The sequence below is a fragment of the Syngnathus scovelli genome, chromosome 2 (genome assembly GCF_024217435.2).
Source record: "Syngnathus scovelli strain Florida chromosome 2, RoL_Ssco_1.2, whole genome shotgun sequence".
In the NCBI taxonomy this organism is placed as follows: Eukaryota; Metazoa; Chordata; class Actinopteri; order Syngnathiformes; family Syngnathidae; genus Syngnathus; species Syngnathus scovelli.
In genome coordinates this window covers 884,726-910,247 of record NC_090848.1, presented here as the reverse complement: position 1 = coordinate 910,247, position 25,522 = coordinate 884,726, and the positions used below count along the sequence as shown (strand labels likewise).

The 25,522-nt window shown below is 39.5% G+C and overlaps 1 protein-coding gene across 7 annotated transcripts in view; it reads right to left on the bottom strand.

The window, feature by feature from the left end:
- runx1 (RUNX family transcription factor 1) overlaps window positions 1-25,522 on the bottom strand; it is a 35,890-nt gene that overhangs the window by 9,807 nt on the left and 561 nt on the right. For 2 of the 7 annotated variants that reach the window (XR_011086517.1, XM_068649947.1), the window contains exons 1-4: window positions 23,731-25,241; window positions 16,023-16,157; window positions 9,531-9,599; window positions 510-2,149 (exon numbers count right to left, since the gene is read on the bottom strand). Coding sequence is in view for 6 of the 7 variants with exons in the window: in XM_068649947.1 (XP_068506048.1) it covers window positions 510-597 (88 nt within the window). In the remaining variant the exon portion in view is untranslated. Of the gene's footprint in view, window positions 1-509; window positions 2,150-9,530; window positions 9,600-16,022; window positions 16,158-18,597; window positions 19,781-23,730; window positions 25,242-25,522 lie in introns of those variants that run through there. The other 5 variants (XM_068649949.1, XM_068649948.1, XM_068649950.1 and 2 more) reach the window with 5 other exon arrangements.

Sequence of the window (25,522 nt, the reverse complement as noted above, 5' to 3'; positions counted from 1 at the left end):
CAAAATGTGTTTTTTTTTATTTCAACTTTTGTTGAACAGATAGTTGACCCGACTTTGTCCACTAAATATTTGGTATGCCAAACTTTCTATGGGGTATATCACGGAATTGAGTGCGTATGATTTAAATCAAGTCAACCTTTTATTGCCTTACAGCTGCTGTCGGAAGAGTTTTAAGAAAACGCCAGTCTGGCCCTATGGCCAAAGGGGAATGATAAAAAATGTAAACGCCTCTTTTCTTGTCTGGCCCAGAGCCGGCCGGACGGGATGTGATTTGCCCTGGGAAATATTTATAGTCAACAGCCATGTGTACTCTCAAAAAAAGGGAGAAAAAATAAAGTCATAATGTTGTCTTTATGTTTTTGAAAACAACAACAAACATCAATTGTACAACTTTTTTTTTTTAACGCTAGATTGATCAGATCAAATAGTTCAAGGCTTTGTCTTAAAAAAAGGTCAATGTGAACATTTTTACCAAGAGAGAATTTAATCAATGAAAGTTGTGGCTTTACCAAAGAGTTCGCTGCCCGATCGGCCTTTCCTCATCAAGAACATCGCCAAGGACAGTGGACCGGAACCGGAGAAAGTTCCCGGGTTCATGCTGGGATCCTCGACGGGTGACGACCGCTTGTCCGATTTCCCAGCCAAGTAGAATGAAAATGAGAAATTAGAACAAACCCCTCAAAGAATATTGAAAAGAAATCAGATGAATCGAAACTTAGGGAGATGATCAACCCCGAAGAAGAAGTCACTCACCTTCACCGGCAGTTTTTATACTCATCCTTCCCCCTCGAGCATGTAAAAAAAAAAAAAAAACATCAAAATGTGAAGGAAGAGCAGTCAGTCAAGCTGAATTCATCTTGGCCTTTAAAGCTCGTAGCCACAGGGGACATGAGTCCACTTTGCCCTCAGGCGCTTTCGCAGCTACTAATTTCCTTTTCACTTTGCCGCTCAGTGCCGTATTTTCCATTTTTTAGGGTCGCTCCCGTCATTTCCAAGCACTTCCCTTCCATTTTCATCCTATTTGAAAGTATCATTCCATTTTTAGTCTTTTTTTTTTTTTTAGGCTTACAATAATATTTAAGAGTAAAAACCTATGTCATATTTTTGATGTAGGTCCACTTCACTATAATCATGCTAGTCCTTAAGGTGGTGGAAAAAAAAGTGGAAAAAGTTTGAGAAGCACTGCAAGCTCCTTCAAAAATAAAAAAAAATATATATATTTTGAGAAATTTGAATATTGTGAAACGATTCAATATTTAAAGCTACTGGCTTCACACTTTAATCACGTGAAACTTCCTCCAGGTCAAAGTCGGATTCCGAATGAATGTGTTTTTTTTTTTTTAGAGGAACCAACATTTCTGGATCAAAAATTTGTCGTCTGGACTCAATGTTAAGTTAACATCCATGTTTTGAGCCTCTGCAAGCACAAGGAGATCACCTAAACTCAGCACCAAATCATGAACGTCAGCTTTGTGTTCGCGTGGTGCTGTCCATGGTGCTGAACGAACAGTTTTCCCTGTTGGCTTGGACTTGGGCATTTCATCGATACCACAATGTATCGTAGTTTTAGTATCAAGTATTGATGCTCTTGTTGGAAGAGTAAAAATTTGATTTAAGAATTTGATTGTGCTTTGATGAGCACAGCAGACAAGTAGAAGTATTGGTTCAACTTTAAGTTGAGTAAAAAAAAGTTGAGATCGAAATGTATTTGAAAAATATTACGAGAAAATATATGCAATACCAGTTTTGATAACTTGCTGCAGTAACAAAAAACTTGGTTCCTCACAAAATAGTTTCTCTCTTAATTAGAAGAAAATAAAACGAGGTTACATATTGCTGCGACTTTTATGCTAGTCAGAAAAATGCTAAACTAGCCAATTATACCAACTGAAAAGAAAGTTTGAAAAAAACAATGTTCTTCATGTTTTTTTTTAGATTCATCAGAACATGGCAACAATGCAAATCATTCCTGTGACCGACAACATCAAACAATTTTAAATAACATTACGCTGATTTGATAACAAAGTATTTGTACTTTGATATTTTGCACCTACGTCACAACATCTGCTTGGCTTCCAGGCCGTGCGTGTTCAGCCCTCTGAGTGACTGGCGACCAATCCAGGGTGTGGTCTACCTAGCCCCAGTTGACCTTTAATGAAGACAAGCCGTAAAGAAAATGGATGGATAGATTTTTCTTGAACGCACATAAAAAGCCAGCAGCTATGCGTCTCCTTCTGCTGCACCAGCCCGAGGGCAGCGACAATGGCAAGACTCCGATCAATATTGGTGTGCGACGGTCCCAAAACGGCTTCACTCGACACAACTTGGTCAAGCCGAACAAGAGATTGATCGGGAGGCGGCGGTGTAGCAAGTGGCCATGAGGCGAGGACAAATAATGGGAAACGGCCCGGCCCGGCCCGGCCCGGTGCAAAGTGGTCGGCTGTTGATTTGTGCGCCGGCCGGATAAACGCAGCTTTCAACTGCTCCCATCAAACATGAGAAACTATACAGTAGACAAAGTCGCACACCTTTTCTATAATTCAGTGGCTGTATTGTTAACTGCCGCTTCAAAGTAATTAATTGATTTTCTGACAGTGCCGTTAGCGGGACCGGCGAGTGACACGCAAGCACATAAAAATACAGGAAATAAATACAAATGAGGAATGTATTGCCTGTTATATTTGGTGTAAAAATAAAAGTGTTTAATCATGTGCAACTTGATATAATTGAAATTTTCCACAGTAAATTGGGACTTGTTTGAAACTTTTTTATGAGCAGGAATTGCGCAACGCCAAAGCAGAAATCTGTGTAGCCCTGATAAAGCTCTTCCAGCATTGTGGTCACTTTTTTTGCATTTTTATTCTTTTTTTTTTGTTGAATATTCTTTAGCCAAATTCTGTTAAAACTCCTTTTGAATGAAACATGCTCGTGATGTGTGTATTATCCTTTTACTGAAAAAATGCAAACGTCTTTATAAAGTAAGTGAAATGATGAAAATCGATATTTATTTCCTTACCCCCTCCCCTGAGAGCAAATCGACGCCAAGCATCTCATTATCTAAACGTACCTACCGTTTCTATATATTTTTTGACTTTTAACGAGAAAAATGGAATGCATAAAAGCAAGAGCTTCTCTTTAAAACAGCCCAAGATCTGCTCCTCTCTCACTTCATCCTATCAGCTATGTTATAGTTTGAAAATTGTCAAAATGATTTTGAAAATAATGCATCATTCATCCCATGCGCGTCGGCGAGTGTGTGCATATTGAATTATTCAGCCAGACGAGCGGCTAATTCTTGCTAAACTAACGATTGATTTTCTGACACAAGAAATGAAGGACAGAGAACGGTGAACAGCGGCTGGCTGGCTCGGAAGGGCTTGAAGGTGGGAGGAAGATGGGGAGGGACAGGGGGAGTCAAAAGTGAGAGCTCACGTGTCGAGTGACACCGGGGCGGACGGAGTGAGAGGGCCCAAGAGATGGGAGGCAGGAAGAACCGAGAGCCTCCGGCAGTGTTTAGTGCAGTTTGAATAGCTGAGCAGGTGCATTAGCCCGAGAAACTCTCCAGCATCCAAACATGAACTCTTTCTTTCTCTCTTTCCGTGTCGGCTGAATTTGGATGTGCTGAAGTTGATCGGCGATTTGGCCTTTCTTGCGCACACAAACAACATTTGACAGCTTCTCATCAAAACTTGGCTACATTTGAGGCCATCGTTGTGATGATGTCTTTGGTTTTTCATCCATTCATTCATCTTTTTTGATGCTTCAATACTTTTGCATTTTTTGACACTGATCACTTGCACTTTCATCCAGTGACTGGAGCTATGACCTACTTATTTCTATTTTATTTCTATTTTAAAGACTTGTATTGGTGCTTTGTATTTTTTCAGCTGACAAACTCCGATAACAGCGACCATTTTATTGACTCACTGTTCGTTCGACCAACAGCTAGATAGTTAGCTAGCTATCAAAGTTGTTAGCTAGCTTGCTATTTAGGTATATATGAGCTAGCACAGTGTGTGTGTACGTGCGTTCATGATAAAGCATATTTTTTAATGGTCAAAAGTGATATACTATACATTGATACTTATTTAGTTTCTTTGTTTTTAACATCAAGCTCACGCCAGCAGAGGTGTGCTTCCCGCCAACCTTGTCGCTTTTAGGGCCATGCAATGATGGAGTTCCCCAAAGTGATCATCATTCGTCCCTCACGTCAAAATAAGTCTCCACAAGAAAGCATTTTCAAATGTTCAACAACACACGATCAACTGATATCCGCAAGCGTTTGTTAGCGTTTGCCGATTGAGCGTTTGCATGCTAAGTAGACTCCCTGTAACAGAATCATTAAAGTGGAAGGAGCCAATCAGCAGACCCTTTGAAAGCCACCGCACGCATACGCATCAAATCCCAAACGAGCCGATGAATAAATCAGAAGGTGCAGTCAATGTGTGGAATTTACAAGAATAGAAGGATGCTAATGGCTGCCAGCCACATACTGTATGTACACATACACATGGAGACAACACTTTGCCTTCATTTTTTTTGTAACCACAAAGTGGGGACAAATGGGGCGCACGCCAGGCGGAGCGAGCGAGGGAGCGAGGGAGGAAGAGTGTGAAAAGGGTGAGGCGACTCTTTGCATGACTTCTTCGTTAACCGCAGCACTGATGGGACCCTGCCTGGCCTCGCCCTGCACGGGACAGCCGTCCCGACCAGACTTTGACAAACACAAAGCCGCCATCTCGCCCATTAAGGGTCGAAGGGACCCCGTGCGGTTAGGAGACGTTGGAAACATCCGCAGAGCTTAGGATGTTCGCAGACTTCATCGATCGTCAAATGGCTCTTCGCTGTTGGCGGTTTTCTACTGTCGGCGCTACGAAACTTTGACGCGAGTTCAAATCAGCAGGGAAGTGCAGTGAAATAAGCCAGCAGCGCATCAAACGGTCGGAAATAACACGTCAATTCTTGTCGCTCCAGCTCCCAGCTACAAAATTGTCTGCCTGCGCCTAAATGTTTATTCTATTCATGAGTGTTCCAATTTAGCTATCGTTTAAAAAAAAAAAAAAGCATTCCATTGTCAAGCCACATTACCCTTCAGTGCCATTGACGGGTATAGATGTCAAAGATATTAACTGGGTTGGCAGTGAATGAGTTAAATAGTCTTGCATTTTGTCATCGGTTGAATTTTTAAAAAGGAACTTTCTCCATCCCTAAACACACAATCCAGCAAGCATTATTTCGCAAGACAGAGAATTTATGTCTTGCAGGTCACTTACACGTGTCACGTTGCAGACAACCCACAAAATATAAGACCGACAGAGGCAAAATAGCAAAGCGGTGAAAAGTCCGCACCACTTGACAACCAAGAGGCGAGCCTGGGAGCAAAACAACTTACAAGTGCCTTAAAGTTGAATTATGGGCGACCAAAGGGTAAAGTTTGCATCACCTCGTCTGAAAATCAGCCACCAACAGACCTGTTGAGTTTCCTCTGCTGTCGTTACCTGACGCACACGCGCGCACGCAAAACACGAGTGTAGCCTCCAGATAACCACAATACGACCAGGCTGAGAAAGGCAAAGAATGTCGGTGGGCAAGTGGAAACGAGATTGTGCAGCACTCCATATCCAGTGGCCAGAGGTGTAAATTCATGGCAGAAATGTAACAAAACAACCAGCAATGCACCTTGATATATGAGCAGCCAGCACCCATAAAAAAAAAATAAAAATACAAAACAATAACTCGACACATTGATGGTTTTAGTCCCATCGAAGCAGCAAAGATTAATGGAATGGGAACTAACCGTGAGAAGAAGACAGGATGGATTTCAATAAAAACAGGACAAATAAATAGAAGAAATGGTATGGCTGCACCATATTGTTGACTTTGCAGTGGTGAAATAATTGCGATTATATATATGAGTATTTCTAAATGTATTGAGTTAATTCCTTCGACAGACAACTCAACAGTGACACTGGAAGAACATATCCTACTGCGTGTGTTCTGGGAGCGCGCAGTGGGAGAAGGCTCAGTGTTGACCCCTCCCAGACAAAACATGACCCCCAGCTGCAACTTCCTGGATGCAATCAGACGTACAAGGCCCAACGAGCGCCTGCTCAAGACACAAGATCACGTCACGATCACGGTAACTGAGGTCAGACAACAAATCAAGAATAATGAAATCATTACGGATACTGAAATTCTCTTGTTATAATCACTTGACTTCTTTCAAAGCAATAAGTCGATTTCAAAGGCAAGAAACTTCAAATCACACTAGCCTGTGTTGCTTTGGTCATCCTCATCGCCCGGCCCGGCCCGGCCCGGCCCGGCCCGGCCCCCACAACCCCCCACTGAGCTCCCACGACATCAAAATAAATCCGACTGAATACGGCTCACATCTTTGTGCCAAGTCACTCTGTGTGTGTTCTTAGCAGCTGCTAAAATACAACAGAATGAATCAACAAACAAAAGTAAACATGAAGTCTTTGGGGAAGGTGCGTGCAGTTTTGCTGTCAAATCTCCACCATCGTCTCCTCGGGTACATCTCATTTCTTTCTCAGGGAGACGTCAATCCAAAATGATGTGTGTGACAAATGAAGCACATGTCAACTTGATTTAGATTTTAAGCGGAATTCAATTGAACTCACATACATGTTCAACGTCGTTGGGATGATTTTGACTCAAACGTTGGTTGACAGTAAACTCAGCTCACTTCATTACACAAATAATATTTTTTCAGTGACTGAATAAAGTTCCTCCTACCCATGCAAGTACATACTGTAGCTCACATATATTATCATCTTTTTAAAACTTAAAGACTAGTTATGTTGTGCACTAAATAATTTGCATCATTCACAAGACAACACACACACACACAAAAAAAAAAGAATGTCATCTCAGGCTAATGAGGTGTGTTTACTGTATCTGTTCAGTGCCGTCTCTGTCAGTTAGTTTGGGGTGTCAGCAAATGAAATAATTGGTCCCACGAGGTTTTTAGGAGTGCGGAATTCGGTGTGTAGTTGCTCTCTATTGGCCTCGCTCGGCCTCTCAACTTTTTCTTACGGGCTTCTTTGAAAAAGTGCTTTAAAACAACACGTTGAATTTAAAGTGGAGTTAATATTTCGCAATACCCAATTTGTCGTGCTTAATTTTCGCCAGAGTAACATATGTGACTTCCGACCAACTCTCGGATTTTATGTGCGCCTCTTGCAGCTAATGACGACTTAACGCCCGTTTGGGATGATGCCATGTTGCGCGTGTCCATATTTACGACCTAACGACGAAACTTCATGATTTTTTTTAGCGTTGTGTTTTGTTCTCTGAGCAGTTTTACGGCCCCAGAAATTTCACAGATAATTAGACAATGAGTGGGCGGCAACTAAATACTTTATATTGCCCACTCTGAGCCATTGCGATGACCTTTTTTAGGGTCTTCGGGGCTAAACGAGCTGACGCTATTACGATCTGATGGAGGTGTAGAGAACGTTGCTAATGTCACAAATCGCAAAAATGAAGACGAAAAGAAGAAATAATGGAGGAAAATGCACATTTAGACATATGCAATCTAATAGGTATTTAAAAGATGATAAAGGTGATATAAAATGCATTTTATCAGCAAAACAAACAAAAAGTGGTACGGAGGAGTATTCGGATTCATTTAATGGCATTTTTTTGCAATAAAGAAAATATAAAGAAAATGATGACAATTCAGCAATTACTATTTTGATACTGTGTGAGGTACCTATACTCTTTGTGGATGAATCTATTTTTCTTCCAAAGCAAATTATAATAATATCTCAAAACCGTTTAAAATAAGGAAATACTCCGAATTTGACATTAGTCAATCTATAGGAAGTAAAGTAATTTCTCAAGTCTCTACAACTCTTGGAAACGTGGTTGGCAAGAGTTCTGGTTGGGAAAAAAAAAAAAAAAATACAAATTAGTAATAAAATATCCAAGCGTAGCATCTGTGAATTGCAAAGGACAGTACAACAGGACTTTAAGATTATCTTTAGCCTTCGTATGATTTTGAATCCTGCAAACAAATATTTTGCATGATTGGTTAGAGAATAAAAATGTTTTGTCTTTTTTGACTCATTCTCCTGAGCTTGTAAATGATGAGTTGAGCTTCTATTGTTCTGGACTTGTGGTTGTAAATGTGCAATTTCCTACTGAAATGAGCGCACACCTGTTTTCCAAACAACAATGCAGCGCACGTTCGCGGTAAGCTTAATGCGTCAAGTTAGGCGTGGACAAGCCTCCTTGCATCTGTCACGTCTCGCACTTCCAACTAATTATTAAGCTCACACACACACACGTGCAAACTTGGCGTGTAAATTGCGGGCTGTTTTCTGACACAAGATCGCTACGCCTCCCTCCAACAGCGTCATTATTGCCAACGCGCATATGTAATTAAAGGTAAGGGAAGCCGAATAGAGCGGCAGATGGCCGCGATATCATATTTTTCGTTGGCTTTCACCGCACACAACAGAGGCAAACAGACGTACAAATTTGCCGCTGTTTACTCCAAATGATTTTATTTAGAATATTTTTTTATTGTTGGTTGTAAGAATGATTCGCTGTGTTGTATTGTGCTCACCTAAGGACTACCTGCTTCCGTCAAAAAAGAAAAAAATAAAGAAAAATTAATATGGGCAAACAGATAAAGTGATGCTAATCCAGTATAATTTTGTTAGTCAGGTTAGAAAATTCAGAAAAATATGGAGACTGTGTTTTTTGAATGCAGCCCATTTTTTGCTTGGTAAGCTTTTTATTGGTTGATTCACTGCAGCAGGCAAAGTTTTCAAGTTGACCTAGCTTGCTAGTTCTTTGAATTTTATTTGCTCTCTAAATTTTTTACTCAGTTAATGTCAGCAAAAGTTTGGAAACTAACGTAAAGGAGTTGAATCTTTTTTACCTTTCTTTTTTTTCTAAACATGCATCTGTACTTGAGTCTGGCAGTTCTATGATTATGAGGGTTACATCCCTCAAATAAGTTATGAGCTTCACAAACAATCAAATATATTGACCAGACACACACACACACACGAAACACACACACACACACACACAAGAGTGCATCGGCTGCCGTTCTGTACAGCGGGTCCAATATGCAACATTATATGCTTCCATACCGACTCCTAACCTCGTTGGTCTCGGTCCATTGATCTCATGTTTGGTGCCACCAAGCTTTCAATTGATGACTGATAAGAAATGGAAGCGTTTTGTTTCTTGTCTGTGTCACATTATCTACCTGTCTGTTTCATAAGAAGCAATCTGAGTTTATACGGTACAGTCCGAAAGAATTGTGGGAGAAAAAATAGTAGGTACATAAATCAAGGCCAATGTTGTTTAGTGGTCACAATGTTTATACATATAGACACAATTTTATTATCTAAAAAAAATAACATTTAATATTATTTAGATAATATTGAATTATTAAATCTATTAATATAATTATTAAATAACATTTAATATTAATTAATATTATTTATTTAATTGTATACATATATTTATTATACTAAGTGGTCTCCAACCTGTTGGTATGTGCTTTTTGCGGACCATTCATCCTCGGGTGGGTTGAAGGGGGATCGGTTCCTCAAATCCTGAAAAAGAAAAAAAAAATCAGTCAGACTTTACTCAAGTAAATTTATTAAACTAAATGATTATATTTCCTGATTCATTTCAAACATTATTTTCAACAGTACAACAAAAGTATACAATATAAAACAACTAAAAATCGACCCTTTAGGAATTATGAATACGACTTAAAATGTCAGCATTATAATTTTTAAGTCATTTCTACTTGCAAATTTTTAGGATCAAACTATGACATGACTTTTGGCATATAATATACAATGGAATATTAGAACTAATAGTATTGTCATGTACCTATTCCATGAAATAGCTAAATTACATTTCCATGATTTACGCTTTAAACGTGACATAATTCAAGAAGTTGAAGTCATTCAAAATCAGCAGTCATCAGTCTTTTTTTTTTTTGCTGACGAAACGTCTGGCCTATTTGGGACTTTTGTTTCAACAGCATCGCTATCTGTCTTTGGGAGTGAGAAGGATGGCATCACATTGTCCTCCCCAAGGGACAAATGAGACCCTTTCAAGGCTTGTCTCGCTCTCTTTTTCCCCTTGAATCATCTCTTTTTCTATCAAGACCATTGCAACACTAACGATAAGTGGTACATCAACTCTGATCAGAAAAAAAAAAACATTTAATGTTCGCACAAATCCTTAGTTAAAAAGCACAATTGCCCAAGTAATTTTTAGTAACGATGGTTAAAAAAAAAAAAAAAAAATCGTAGATTGCATAGTGTGTGGCGTATCTCTATGCTTAGATCTGTAAGAGGGAGGGCTGCGTCACTGTGGGAGTGGTCACTGAAACGCAATTTAGCACCCAATCAGATTGCTTTTGTATTGCCCCTAAGATACTCTCAGGGCACATTTGTATGGAATCCAGGGATCGCAATGATATGTTGTGATGTATTAACCGCCGTTATAGTCTTCAAATAATTCATCTTCTTCGGATTTGTAATGTCAACAATTTTGGAGGCAACTGCAATCACGTATCATGTCAAAAGGTGAGAGAAATATGTAAATGTGAGCCTTCCATTAACACATACAACTTGGCCGATCACATGCTGATATTGGAATATTTATTCATATTTGATGCCACTTTTAAAAAAAAATCAATTAGGTAATCAAGTTTTCACAATGCATACGGTGTTCCGGTGGTGTTTTGCATATTGCCTGCCACTCATATCATTAAAAAGGCATCTGTCGATGTCACCGCTGCCAAATGGCCTTTGATTAGTTCCAGCAAATATATTGAACCGCATCAAGCAGATGCACCCAAACGGGATTATGCTGAATCTGCATGAGGAATATATATTTTAAATAAAAAAAACCACGGCCTGCTGAGAGTGTAAACTTTGCTCAGTCACTACTTAAACGAGCTAGCTTAGTTTGGTATCACAAATATTGTTTTCCTGCTTTATGTCTCAGGAACTGAAATGCAAACAATTAGACTTTTGCAAGAGAATTTATTTTTGTGCTCAGTGTGAAGAGGAAATGTGTTTTGGATTGGAAAGTGCCTTTGAGCTGGTTCACTCAGCTTCTGGCCGGCGATGAAAAAAAAAAAAAACCAAAAAAAACCTCTCATGTGTCAGAAATGACCGCATCACCTCTTGCTGGTCACACACACCCACAGTCGCTCACGCCTTCACGTTCCCACAAAGCCACAATGCATCTTGGGAACCATTAAGGAAACCCGAGACCACCGCAGTGGGCAAAGGACGCAAACACAGGGTGAGAGGCTGAGGGCAGACTGAAGTGAGACCCAGATGGGGAAAAGTGATGGATTTAGGCGGCTGACCAAATCGAAAAGTATGACAAGAAATATACGTAGAAAAAGACTTCCCAGAATTGGGAAATTACTAGCTTTAGCAAGATGAGAATAAAACTCTCACATGACTGTGCTGATAATCCAGGCAACTTGAAAATAAGCAAATATATCATTAGTAAATCCACCATTGATTTATGGTATGTCTGAATTTCCACAACTGGATACTGGCGACGCTAGGATTTTTTTTTTTTTTTTTGGGGTGGCCAAGGACATCACAGAGTCTGTTTTTTTTGTTGTTTGTTTTGTTTTCACAACCAAAAAAAAATCTGATCAAGATTTATGATATGATCCCTACATGTAGAAATGTTGGAAAAAAATCCCAGAATAATCAAAAAAGAAAATATCTGGCCCGGCACCCGGAGGATCCAAGCATATTTCAGAGGGGGAGGGGGCAGTGCCTTTGTAGCCCCCCCTTCTAGCTTTGCCAGAGCTACTATTTTTTTGAGTCAACATATTATGATGACCAAAGCAATGCTCCCGATTCACACCCAATTTTGGGGGGAATTAATCCTTTGTTTTCATGAACCAAAATATTTTTTTTATTATTCTTTCATCTGACATTGTAGGGCTTTTTCCTTTTTACCATGTTGCCCCCTTAAAGTTTTTTTTTTGAGGGGGGGGGGCACATTCCTTCAGACAGCACTCATTCATCTGAGGTAACGTCTCAAACGTGGACAGCAAATTAGACTTGTCATCTTCACAATTGTACATCACATCATCTACAATGTAAAGTTGATTCCACTCTCAAGTTGCAGTCTGCCTATAAAATGACTAATCTGTGCAATTGTGATTATAGATCTGCGCCAGCAAAGGCCTCGGATATGTCTAATTATAGCAGGTCGCCACAGCCATACGATAGCCAGGAAGTATCGTTTGCACGGAGATGCATTTTTGCCGACCGAGCCGTTTGATCATCTTAAAATCGTACCGGCTTTTTAAGTGGAAATCAATGCGCACTTTTTAATTTGCTCATTTTTGTGGATACAAATTCCAGAATGAAATTATTTCTTAACACTGCCTTAAGGAGCTGCTAGAATGAGGAGGAAAATCTGCTGTATTTTATCGTTGCCGTGAATAAATCCAGACCGCACGTGCACAAACAGAGAGCTTGTCTATTTTGGACAAATGGAAGAAAGAAGAAAAAAAAAAAAATGAAGGGCAGAGACGAGCGTCCTCTTTTATACAATTAAGTCTTACAGTAAGCCTTTTTCAGAAAGACATACGGGAAATCTCATTTCTATCCTTTTTAGTAATCAATTACCAGAAGACGCTTCCTAAGAAGTTACGATCCTTTTCTGCATGACAGACAAATCTTTCATGGCTCCATTTTCCCATGACTTACGCCATCATAATGCTTCATCGAAAGGTTAATAATAACTTTCATCGTGTATTAGCTCCTCGAAGGTTCTTGTTTCGTTTGGAACATTTCAATTCCAGGCATGGAAAAAAAAAAATCTCCCGAATTGTTGTGTCTGTGGAAAGCAGGTACACCTTGTTGCCCGAAGGTAACTTGATGATTGTTATTGGGGGTTGTTTAAGGGAAAAGGCTCTATGGGGAGCACCAGCACTGGCTGCTGGGTGATAATATCACTTTCTTATGGTGGGAAACATGAGCAGAAATCTTTAAGAGACAGAGAGGGTCCACATAGATCTCCTGGGTCACTTCTAAAATATTTCTGGCCAGGACGATACGCGGATTGGCATGGAAGCGTCTGCCTTTTTATTTATTTTTTTGCCGAAAGGTATCATGCAAGATTGTGAGTGACAATAAAAGTAGGTTTGTGACGCATGGCCATGACTTGACTGCTCGGTTGGATTTACCACCAACCCAGTAAGACGCTTGATAATGCAAATGTCTTGCAATTGTGACGAAAATGTGTTTCATTGTAATCAAAAATTGTCCAAAACCACAAAGAGTCGAGTGGAAGGTATAAGTCAGGCGAGTCAAGTGGTATTCGTGTCGTAGTATCGGAGCTTTCGTTTCATAAGCACTTTAAAAAAATCGACGACATCATCCGAAAATGAAATGGAAAGCTTCAAACTATGACTGGTGTGACTTCAAGCTGCAGACGTCCATCACTGAATTTATGATGCACGTTCCTTCATGGTGAAAATGTTCCTGCCCTGACAACTCCCGCATTTGATTTTCAACGTGAAATCATCTTCTGATGCTAAGAGCAAGCAGCAAGAGTTAGCATTGGTAATGGCTTTGCTCTTTTGCTCTTGTTTTGGCATCTGGCTTGTGTTATTTTGTTTGTGTTTGCTTCTGCTCGGTTCCGCTGGGCTGCCTTTCCTCCCGAGTGTCACTGTGGGATGTCGAAGCCGGCACTAACGGGAGGCCTCGCAGGGTCGGCGTGTGAGACTTTCTTTTTTTCGGTGTGTACGCGCGTGTTTGTTTCGGCGTATGTGTAAGTGCAGGTTCCCCTGGGTGGGAGTGAAGTGTTTGGTTGTGTGAAAACACTGCGTGGCAGGTAAACGCACACACATACACACAAGGACCTGTCTACAAACTACCAGTGTGAAAACAAACCGATGTGTGTGTGTGTGTGTGTGTGTCTATGTTTTGTTGCCCAAAGGCCTCCTAATAAATAAGATGCGCCGCCCTATTAGATATTATAGCGAAATTTTTAAGTCACGATATATTTATGCAAATATCAATCTGTAACTTTTTCAAATGTCACACACTCTGGTTTTTATGGGTTTATATGATGCTTTGTTGTTTTTATCTTCTGTCATATTGATTTATGATGTGTGCGTTGAAAATGAAGCGCTCTTTGGTCGGCCGTGTTGTAAACGCGCAATAAAAATCATCTTTGAATTGGATTGTCGTTCCTTCGACGTTTGTAAAGCTCAGTCAGAGGAGTTTTTATTTTTTTTATATATTATTTTATCATTAGCCGGAGTAAATTTTTCATCATGAGTGAAATCAAGACACTACTAGTGTGTCACCACTTTAAGAACAATGCAGTTTGTTTTGATTCCGGCCATTTTAAAGAGTTGTGGTATGCCACCAATCAATAAAACTGCATTGGTCATAATAGCAAAGCTGTGGCAATGAGTGGTCGAGGAACCAAAACTAATTATGGCGGAAAAAGTACCTCAAGCTAATAATGCAAAATTTCTGTTCTGCTCTCGAAATGATTAACTTTGCTGTGGTCAATGACACAGTAAAGTATCATGGGAAATGGAGTCCCAGGTTCAGATGAAAATGTTGTTCTTGCTAAAAGAAATATGACAGCTACACACACACACAAAGCATTGCAACCAGTTTTATTTTGAAGGATAAAAACATAACACCAGCCACGCTATATTCTTTTCAGCAACAACAACAAGACATGAATGAATTTATTGAATCAAATCTATTTCATATTTATTGACCAAGGTGTGCGTGCGCTTGTGTGACGCTCATATCCAGTAACAGTGACTTCCTGTCAGCCTGAGCAGTAAAACAGGATGAATCCGTGTTACTGAAAATGTCAGGTCACAATACCTCATCGTCTTTTATTTTTCATTTGTTTTTGCTTACCACTTTAGAGGAATTGACACATGCGAGTTGCTGCATTCAAATTAAATCAGAGATCAGTGAATTTGCTCGTGCATTCGGATCGATCGATTAGGATTCGATGGTACAATGCAAATGAAAGTTAAATTGATTTATTAGCCCTTCATCAGAGAAATGTCTCAACATGCCTAAGGTTTACAGAAATTCAAATAAACCGAATAACGGCAAAAAAAAAAAAATCAACCTTTTTGTCACCTTGTTTTTGTTTGTATCCAGGGATGCAGGAGAAGCATCAATTTAAGTAAATAATTCACCAGCCGAGTCATGAAATATTAATGAGGCTAAGGGCCTAATTGTCATTTGTTTAAGAGGCGCAGATAACACCTGAAAATAGAGAGCAGGTTGTGAAACTACAAGAGAAAAATCTCACGACAATAAAACATTTGCTTTCCGATAAACTGTGCGATGACATCATCTGTGACAATGCCAAAGATTTTTTTTTTTTTAGAAAAAGGCTATGTCATGTTTCTCTAGCATCCCATTTTCAGTGTATCGAGTGTCCCGGACACAATCTTGTTAATTGGGCGGAGATTGCAGTCATTGCACGCCGGCCGGCCGGCTGAGCGAGCGAGCGAGCGACCGAGCGGGCCTTTTAGCAGTAGCAGTGCACTATTGGATTGAGATCATGTTGACTGCATTAACATCTGCTAACATCTTTGTGCAAGCAAAACATTCCATCAGTGCTTGATTGCTTCTTGAAAAGGAGAGATTCACCCGTCGGGCTCTCCATCGAGCCAAATATGAATGAAATCTGTTTATTAGGAAATCTGGTTGTGTTCATTTCATATTTATTTTGTTATAGATTTTTTTTTCTACATGATCTCATTTGACTATAATTTTGGAACGGCTGTGTCAAATAATTATAAATGAATGCCAGTACATGGCGTGTAAATCCACCTGGTTGCAAAAGGTCCACTGTTGTGAAGAAATAGATGAGAAGAAAAAAAAAAAAAGACAGCAGTAGACGCTATAAGATTGTTTTGGATGCGCAGTGGTTAGATTGGTTAAGAAAGCGCCCTCCCCAAAACCAAAGTGTGGATCACTCACCTTCTGCGGTTGCACAGGACTGAGGACTGAGGCTTAGCATGTCGTGCGGGTCTTGTTAACAAGGCGCTTGCCACCTTTGGACTTCAGACCAACGTGTGGACGTATCTAATCTTTATGGCTGGAGGAGGACCGAGCCTGAAAGATGAAGGATAGGAGTAGGAGATAGGAGCTTATTCAAACTGAGCTCATATTGACATTTTCAAGTTCATTTCAAACGTGACAAAAATAACAACACAGAAAAAGAAGAAAAGAAAAAAAAAAAAAAAAAAAAGACAATATAAATATCCCAAATGAGCACAACATGTACTACTAGTTTTGAAAGCAATAAAGAAACATTTACTATTTTAGATTGAACATTGACCTTGAAAATGTTCATTCCTGGACCTTTTCAATTTCAACCCCATTTATGTTTTATATGCATCTAAGTGTCTTTTATGTGATTTTTAAATAACATTTATTTTCATTTGTCTACATTTAATGATAATAGATTGGAACACTTTATTGTTATTATCCCATGCTGTTGTCTCAAGGGCAGCGTTTGGATGAAAGAGGGCATGAAGTCAAGGAAAATGATTTTTTTTTAATATGATAATAATAATAATATGTAATATCCACAGTATATCCCTTTTGTGCTGTATTGTTAGAATTATCAATGGAATAGTTTGGCAAATGTTTTTGGAAGCTGGCAGATCTGGATGCAGCAGCCAATCACATCGCAGCAGGGCGTGTCCTGCCTCCAAGTCACACCTCTATTCCTTTCTCAGCTCATCAGTACAGCACTAATATTAGTCGTTCTACGCAATTGAATTGAATGAAGGCTTTTAAATTTGTGTTGGCTTTTTTCTTTGCTTGATTGGAAGTTACTCTCTGTTCAAGCATTAACCATACAAGTAATGCCACAACCATAATGTGGTCTGTGGGTTGCTCTCTCTTTCCTCTCCTCTTTTTTTGAGGTGGGGTGTTGTGGGGACGGAGGGGTTCTCTTCCTTTCAGGTCTATGTGTCTCACTTGGTTTGTCAGGCAGGCAGGCAGTTGTGGTCAGAGGGAATTGTGGGTGGGAATAAACAGCACATTTCAACATGGCTAATGTCCAGTCTTGCAATGACAGCTCCGGCATATTTATGCACTCCAAAAGACAAGCCGTGTCTGTTTCATGGACCAAACTTGATACTTTACTCGAGATGATAACATCATCTGTTATTTCTGTAGTCATCAGATCTTAATGGTGAACTATTTAAGAATCATTCATAACTCACATTTGTGGTTGGTAACATAACGATATCACAGCTTTTTTTTTTTTTTTATACTGAAAATGGCTTGTATTTATAATGTTGCCAGTGTTTTTTTTTTTTAATTAATGGTCGCATAATTCATATTAAAATAAGAAACCTGGTTGGGCTAGTAATCAGGACATATTTAATGTCAGTACTCTACTACGGATTTTTAACGAGTGAGCTTTGCGTGATTAGCATTTGATATTGTGATTAACGTGTTTGTCCCACTTGAGAAACGCAAACTGTTTCTTTGCATCCAAGCATAGCAACCATTTGCTAAATGTTACCAATCCGCATATTTATGTGCTCTTTCTATAAAATCTTGAGATGCCACCAATAAAAAAATGAAGTATTCACAATATTAACATGCAGGGAAAAAGGCCTTGTGTCAATAATTACGTAAACGAGTACAACTTTGACGTAAGCTTGGTCAAACATGTCGCCATCGCCAGAAAATATTCAATTGCAGAATGATAGCTGAGAAAAATATGATTTCAACAACGAATGGAAAGTTGCCGCCCACACGTGTATACAAACAATGTCCATTTTTGGTCCTCCCTGCAAATTCTCCATCGCTCTCAATTACTTCTCTTCTGCTGCCATCTCTCTTTTGTCTCGGCTAGCGCCCCGCCCCGCCCCGCCCCACCCCGAGACATGCAATTGGAGTGGAAGCAAATCAATCAGCTATCGAGCAGGGATTGGATTTGGACGGGCCTTTGGATCCTGCCTGGGTGCTTTTTGATTTTAGCTCTGCTCCAATGAAGGTGGATCAGATGTATTATTGTTATAGACATCGTGTGTGTGTGTGTGCGTGCGTGCGTGCGTGTGTGTGTGTGTGTGTGTGTGTGTGTGAGATGGTCTGATGTCACATCTGTCAAACAGAGACATTCTCTTACGCGTTTCAGACATGACAAAGCCATCGAGACATGTAATGAGTGAGATGGCCTTTTTTCCAAATCCAAATGTGTGGTTTAGAAGATTTGACCTTGCCATGACACAAGAAAAGCCGTTTCTTGCTCAAGCAATCTTCTTGAAGCTTTTACAGATCAAAGAATGAAGTTGGATTTGATGAATTTGAAGTTGGATTTTTTACTGTGGGCAGCCTGTGGGACACATTCACAATAAAGGTGCAGCAACACTGCATGAACGTTTATTCTCAATGATCAATGTTAAAAATATCCTGTAATTCCAATTAAGTATTGGCAAAAGTGGTTGTCAATTTTATGTTATTTAGCAGACTTGTGGTGAGTGTAACTAATAAATTAACATGTAATATAACGCAAAAAAATGAAATAACTTACCTATGTTACTTTCAAAGTCAAGTAATCAGGAAAGTAACTCACTGACCAAGACCTTCTCTCTTGTTTTTTGGTACAAAAAAAAATATCAAACAGTTGGTTGGTAAATATTAAAATTGTGCATCACTTTATTCAAAAGTTGTTGTTTTTTTATTTGACCCTAACCAATTCTTTATACATTATTATACTGGTATGTTTTTGGGTGGCCTGAAATAAATAATAAAGGTTTCATCCATGAAATCAAATGTTCATGTATTAACCCTCATAAAGCGACTTTGCCTCAATGTGACTCTGGCAGCGAGTGCATTTACCTAATGGCAGCATTAGTCATGTGACCTTTGACATTTATAATGTTCCACTCGCTCTCTCACACACATATTTGCACAATTTCACATCAATTAAAACAGAAGAACATCAAATAGAAATCCATCCTAATAATTATTTCTCCCCCAAAAAATGTTCATTCACAATTTTAACAGCCCTGAATGAGTGATTAGCTTGGGCCCCAGACAATGTTGTAAATGCTGAGTCAATACTAACTCACTCACTTGCTAGCGCTAACCTGCTTTGTAGTGAACACTTTGGCTTCCACAAGCCATCTGTTTGTGTGTGTGTGCGTCCGTATCCTCCTTCTTTGGTGCTCTCTTTACATATTTGGTTGCTAGAACTTGAAGCCCAATCAATAAAAATGTTTCTTTGTCAGCAAAGAACTGTGTTGTACACCGCTTTGTCATATTTTTCTTGCTACGCAATTTTTGGAGATGTTTCGCAATATTCTGACTGGTGAAGGAAACGATTCAGTTGAATTAGTTTGAAAATGATTTTTGTCAGCTCAGAATTCAGCCAGCTGATAAGAAAATGGATCACGACAGCTTTGCTTGTCGAAGTTTTAGACAGCGGACGGGAAATTGCCGACGTCATCGAGAGATGATTGTAATATGTTTGTACACAAAGTCATACTTTAACTGACTTTCACCTTGTTTTAGCTTTTTTTGTCTTCATTTGATTGATGATGTATAGATTACATGTTTGAAACAAGTAAACTTCATTCATTCAATTGTGTTGCCAATATAGCCTACGTTGTCGGGCAAAATCTTGGGCAGATGAGTTGACGTGGTAACATTTCGAGGCTGAAATCTGATTGGACAAAAAAATCTTACATGCTACATTTTTTTTACATCTTTTTTTTTTCTTACACAATTTTTTTTTCCCCCTCGAACCCTTCCAAAAGTACGACGCATCTTATTCAGGTGTGCTACGTTAATGATTAAATTCCAGTTAGACACGGAAGTGGGACCACTCCTACATCAGTCCCCCTAGAGGTCAAAGTTTGAGGTTCAAAACTCCACGCGCTCTTTCATCAGCGTGAGATTTACTGTTCTGATAAAAGTTGTAAATGTTTGCTCACAACTAAATTGATTAGAGGAAAGAGAAGCACGAGTCATGACATCACCATGAATTTGTGCAGAAAAGTTCTCTGGAGTCAGAAGTGGGCAATATGAAGAAGATGGCAGACGCTTGATGTCCTTCCCATCTCCGACATCCAAGACGTACATCAGTGCTCGTGTGCACGCGTGTGTGAGAGACGGTCACCATTGATCCCCTGTCATCCTGATCACATTACAAGACCAAACCCTGCCCACCACTCCGATTAAATCTACATTTTTAATTTTCCTCCATGGATGAGAGAAAAAAAAAAAGACAGATTATAAGAAGAAGCTGATGTTGGTGAAGTTCAATACTCCAATGGTTGTGGGAAGTAAGATGATGAGATGTTTATAGTTTATTAAACATAAAAAAATATTCAATTGAAGCTTTTATTTTTATGCTTAATGGTTTATAATAGAGCTCAAATTGAATTATGTTGTTGTTTCATTTCCTTTAGCGGCTTGAACTGAAAACAAAACTGCGTGGCAAACTCATTTTAAAGAACATTAGAAGACCAAATCTGATTGTGTTTTTTCTTTTTTAATATTTATAATAACTGATCTTAGAATGCACACTACACTGTTCACATTCCAAATAGAATGAACTCCATCTATGGCGTGACCAGTAGGGAGGACACGTGTACACTTGACATGCTTCATCTTAATGCTATAAATAATCCGACTTGTTTTCATTAAAGTCAGCGGCCACTACCGCCTATGATGGTAACACACAGCACATACCATTAGGCAGCGTAAGTGAAATCGATGATATCCTGGTCACTCTCCCCCCGAAATTACACTGGTGACCTTGGTCCACCTCATCAAGTTCGTCTCGCCACACGCATAAAAATACCCGGATCATCAAGATGATTTTTTTTAGCCAGATTCTGTTTGGAGCATAGGTTGCAATAAATCATTGTTTTATATTTATTCAATCAAACCACTAGGAGGCACAAGAGAGGGGGGGGGGGGCTTGTGATAATATGCTTCCGCACTGTAAAGACAAGAGAGCAACGAGCATTTAGAAGGAATGAAAGGAGCCGCTTGATTGGGCATGATCCATGTGACCACCCCCGCAGCGGCGCAGCCCTCCTTATAAGCCAGCCTGCGCTTATCTGCAGAATTTACGATGCTCAAAAGAATAGTGCACTTCAGAAAAATTCATGCTACCACGAATGTTGGCTAATGCTAGCGTTGTATTGCTAACCCTGCTAATTTGGTGATGCGAACTGATAACACAAAAAATTATGACGCAACAATTTTTTAGTATGTTACTATATTCTACCTTACAACACTAAATATGAGCAGCCTTTCTTCAGTAAAGATTGTCCACGCTGTACATCCTTTCCTTCCAGATCTTTCTTCCTCCAGGCTTTTCCCTCTTCCTTATTTCTCCATCTGTCTCATCCCGGTACGACCATTAACTCATAAATCCAATACAGGCCACCTAAACACTATCTGTCTTCTGCCAATGGAAAGAAGGATTGGATGGACGGAGCATTGAAGAGGATCAATGGCTCCCCTGACTGTCAGTCTGCTCACTTGTTTTCACATCCATCTACCAACATCGTCGTCTCCTCCTCCCCACTGCCCCCTTCTCCTCCTCCTCCTCCCTGCTGTCTTCTGTCATCTTCTCGTTGGGGCCGCTTTCATCGTAAAGGCTTTGCTCCCCTTGACGCAAATGGTCTACCACATTACTGCCGAGCGACTAATTGTCATCCGGGGCCGGGGGCAGTCAAAACAGTTATTTGAAAGGTTATCCAACCAAAACTGATCCGAGATTATTTTCCATGCGTTTAAGATGTAGCAGAATGGTTACTTGACCTCAATGACAAAAACGTGGTCATATTATTGTAGTTGGGATCTGTGGATCTCAAAATGGGCTTTGCAAAATAATTTAAATTAAAATGTGACATGTATAAAAAAAAAAGGGCATACCTCCATATGGGGACTGACGACAATAAAATGAATCTCATTTATTTCACTCGACCTCAGCTTTCGGGTATATTTTTTATTTTCATCTTTTAGGCAAATAAAGGTGTCTTCAAGAATAAAAGGTATAATAATACCGCAATGGTTTTTATTTTTCATTTTGTAACATTTTCCTTGCTTAAAAATAAGCAACTGTTTAATTCCTAGGATAGTTATGTTTAGGTGGCATGGGGACCATAAGTGGGCCCTTGGAAAAACAAAAAGGTGCTCATGAACCCAAACAATTTGAGAACCCCTGTGTTAAATATACCTAGTTATTTTTTGTATACACACACATATGCACGCACACATGCGCGGGCGGGCGGGCCATGCCCTTCTCGTGTTTCCTTTGACACGCTGTAATAGATTCCGCGGCAGCTCCACGCCGTGGCTAAGTGGCCTCACCTTTCACTGAAAACAAATCACTCACCCGCTCAGGCTCATTCTTTCTCTCTCACGCACACACACACACTCTTCATTTGTGACCTTCCGTTTTTCTGTCTCCCAAGGGTGCTCTCTTCTTCCTCGCCATCACTTGGCCCGCCATCCTTTGAGTCTTATCACATACCCACCTTTTTTTTTTTTTTTTTTGAGGCATTTTCCCCACTCAGACAAAACACATTATTTTAATGAAACACGAGATTGTAATGATGATGAATTCAATGGTCCCTTTTGGGAAGTTTGTCCTAGACAAAGAAGAAGCCATTTTTGGCCAACCCAACTAAATCAGCATGCAACAAGGCATTTAGAATTTATTATAAAATGTGATTCAGCATGATCAATGGAGGGAAGTACTGGAATCCTAAAAATCGGGTCGATTTTTCAGGTGTCTGTATTCTTCTTTTTTTTTTTTTTTTTTTTTTACGTTATGTACTTTCTACTCCATGGTCAAATTGAATTTGAGCTTTTATTTTTATTTGTTTTTACAGTGGATGGTGGTGTATTTATTTTCAAAAAATCAAAAGTTAAATTTCCTACATTACATTTTCCGTCGTTCTTAAGAAATCATTGTGTTTATTATCTAACAAAATCCTATATTGTTTTTGCTTGTCTAACCTTCGTGGTTGGGACTTGTAAAGAACAAGCCTGCCCTCTTGCGGTGAGTTTGTATAGGCGAGTTTCTCGGCTGAGTTTTTTATGCGTTTTATGCGTGTCAATTTTTATTGCTTATGACAGAGTAAATCTAGGATCTAAATTTAAAATTTTAAGCATACTTTACAATTACTAAATCAAAAAAAGGTTGCAATTTATCTGTTGTTGTACAATGACAATAAAAGCTTTCTATATATTCTAAATAATAAATACTTCTGGCAAAGATGTTTATTTATTCATTTCCTGCCTTTTACACCCGTGAAAACTTCAAATGAGGTACACATTACAACGCAATCTTTAAAGTTACCCAAATACGCATGTAAATGACTTTTAAAGACTAACGTTGCCAGCAACTTTCTCAAAGTGGCCTGATTTGCAACGGAGCTAGTTTTGTTTTTTGTTACTTGTAAATATTATTTAAAAGGAAACTGAATCGCGTCAAATTGTTGTGACGACGATCTCGGTGTGACTACTTTGAAGGTGTTCTTGGATGGCCAGGGAAATCGGCGGAGGTAAACAGCACAAATAAGGAATAAATAAAGGAACATCACCGAAGTTCATAGTTGCACTACACTTTGCCATTATTTCACAATTCCTGATCACTTCCTCATCGTGTCAAATCATAAAAATGACTGTGATAACTTACCAAAGATGAAACGCGACGATGTCCTCGAGACAGTCTGCGTATAAAAGCTTGCAACAGGTTCTTCCTCTTCCATTGTTTTTCAAATGACCTCTTTCCTCATGAGGAAAAAAAAAAAAAGCCTCTTTCCACCTTAATTCGTACACCTGTACACACAACAGTTTGCCTTTACAATGTTTGAAACTATTACAAAATTGACAAAAACAGCATGATACAAAAATCGAAATAAAAAGTGTCCTCGGCGAATCGTCATCATCTTTCCCTTTTTTGGCCCACGAATGCGCGGCAAGATTTTCTTCTTTTTTATCAATTTGATGGCGGCTGAAAAACAACTTGTGGTGCATTAGCGCCACCTTCTGAAATGGATGTGGAAATGGATAATCCCATCCCATCACAACCTTCAATTAAACCATATTCCATTGAAACAAAAATTAAAACTCAACTCACAGGAACTTAATGACTCTTGTGTTCAAAACTTTCTGACCTCTCAGTCTTGGACCTACTCCACATGGAATTTAAGGTTGTGACGTCACATAAATATGAATGGAACATATTGAATTTGAGTTCACTGTCCCCCTTTTGGCGGTGTTTTTATCTGGTAGCATTTTTAAAAACTATTTATTTGCTTCCTATTAACGCAACTCCTTCTATTCAGGGTACAAGGAATGAATGAGTGGAAGTTCTCAAGCAAAATTCTCTTCCCCCAGCAACTGATGTGCACACACACACACTCGCGCATACGTATGTTCCATTTATCAAAATTATTTATCCTTTTTTAATCCGGGGGAGAATGCTTATTTTGGGAACCGAGATCGTCACTCGCGTCAAATTCCTGTCTGTGACATTAATTAGCACAAAGAGTCACCCTTTCCTGTCTTTTGTGTCTTTTGGTCATGTTGCCCTCATCACACTTCTTTTTTTACAACCTGTTTGTGTACGTTGTGTGTGTGTGTGTGTGTGTGTGTGTGTGTGTGTGTGTGTGTGTGTGTGTGTGTGTGTGTGTGTGTGTGTGTGTGTGTGTGTGTGTGTGTGTGTGTGTGTGTGTGTGCCGTGGGGACTTTTCATCCAAGTTTAAAACCAACCCTGGATAGTGTCCATTTGTGTACAAGTTGTGTTTTAACAGTTTGAAAGTACTCTATTTGTTTTTGCCGTGTGTGTGCGTGTGTGAGTGTGTGTGCGTGTGTGCGTGTGTGTGTGTATGTGTGGCCTGGGGCTGTAGAAGCAGTGATTAGTTAGTTCTTAATATGTTTGCTTAGGACCACAGTAAGAGAAAGACCCTCTGACGCATGAGGGGACTCACACAAGGACACACATAGGCACAACCACACACACACAAGCACACATACACTAAAGCCTAAACACACATTTACAAAACGATATTGGATCTCAAAGCTGGCTGCCAAAGTCCCCAAATGTCACCAATCTATTGAGAAGCGAGAGGCGGAGCCTCTTGAACCGATTGGTCGGCGCCCGACTGTCCCAAAGCGGAATTTTAAAAAGGCAAGTTGGTCGGAGAGGATCAGGGAGACGAGAGTCGCCGACAAACACTTGACAAGCCTTCTTCTTTAAGAGGCGCATCCCTGGAACATGAACCAGCAGCAATAAGGACGGAAGATTCGTTTCGACAAGAGAATTATTTAAATACTTTGCTGCATTGACGAACACCAAATCCTGGTTGAAATACTTTCTTTTTCAAAGCTTCATTTTTTTTTACATATATATATTTTTGGGGAAATCCTAACTGAAAACTCACAAAATGATGATGACCAATGGACCGTCTTCAATGTAAGACAAA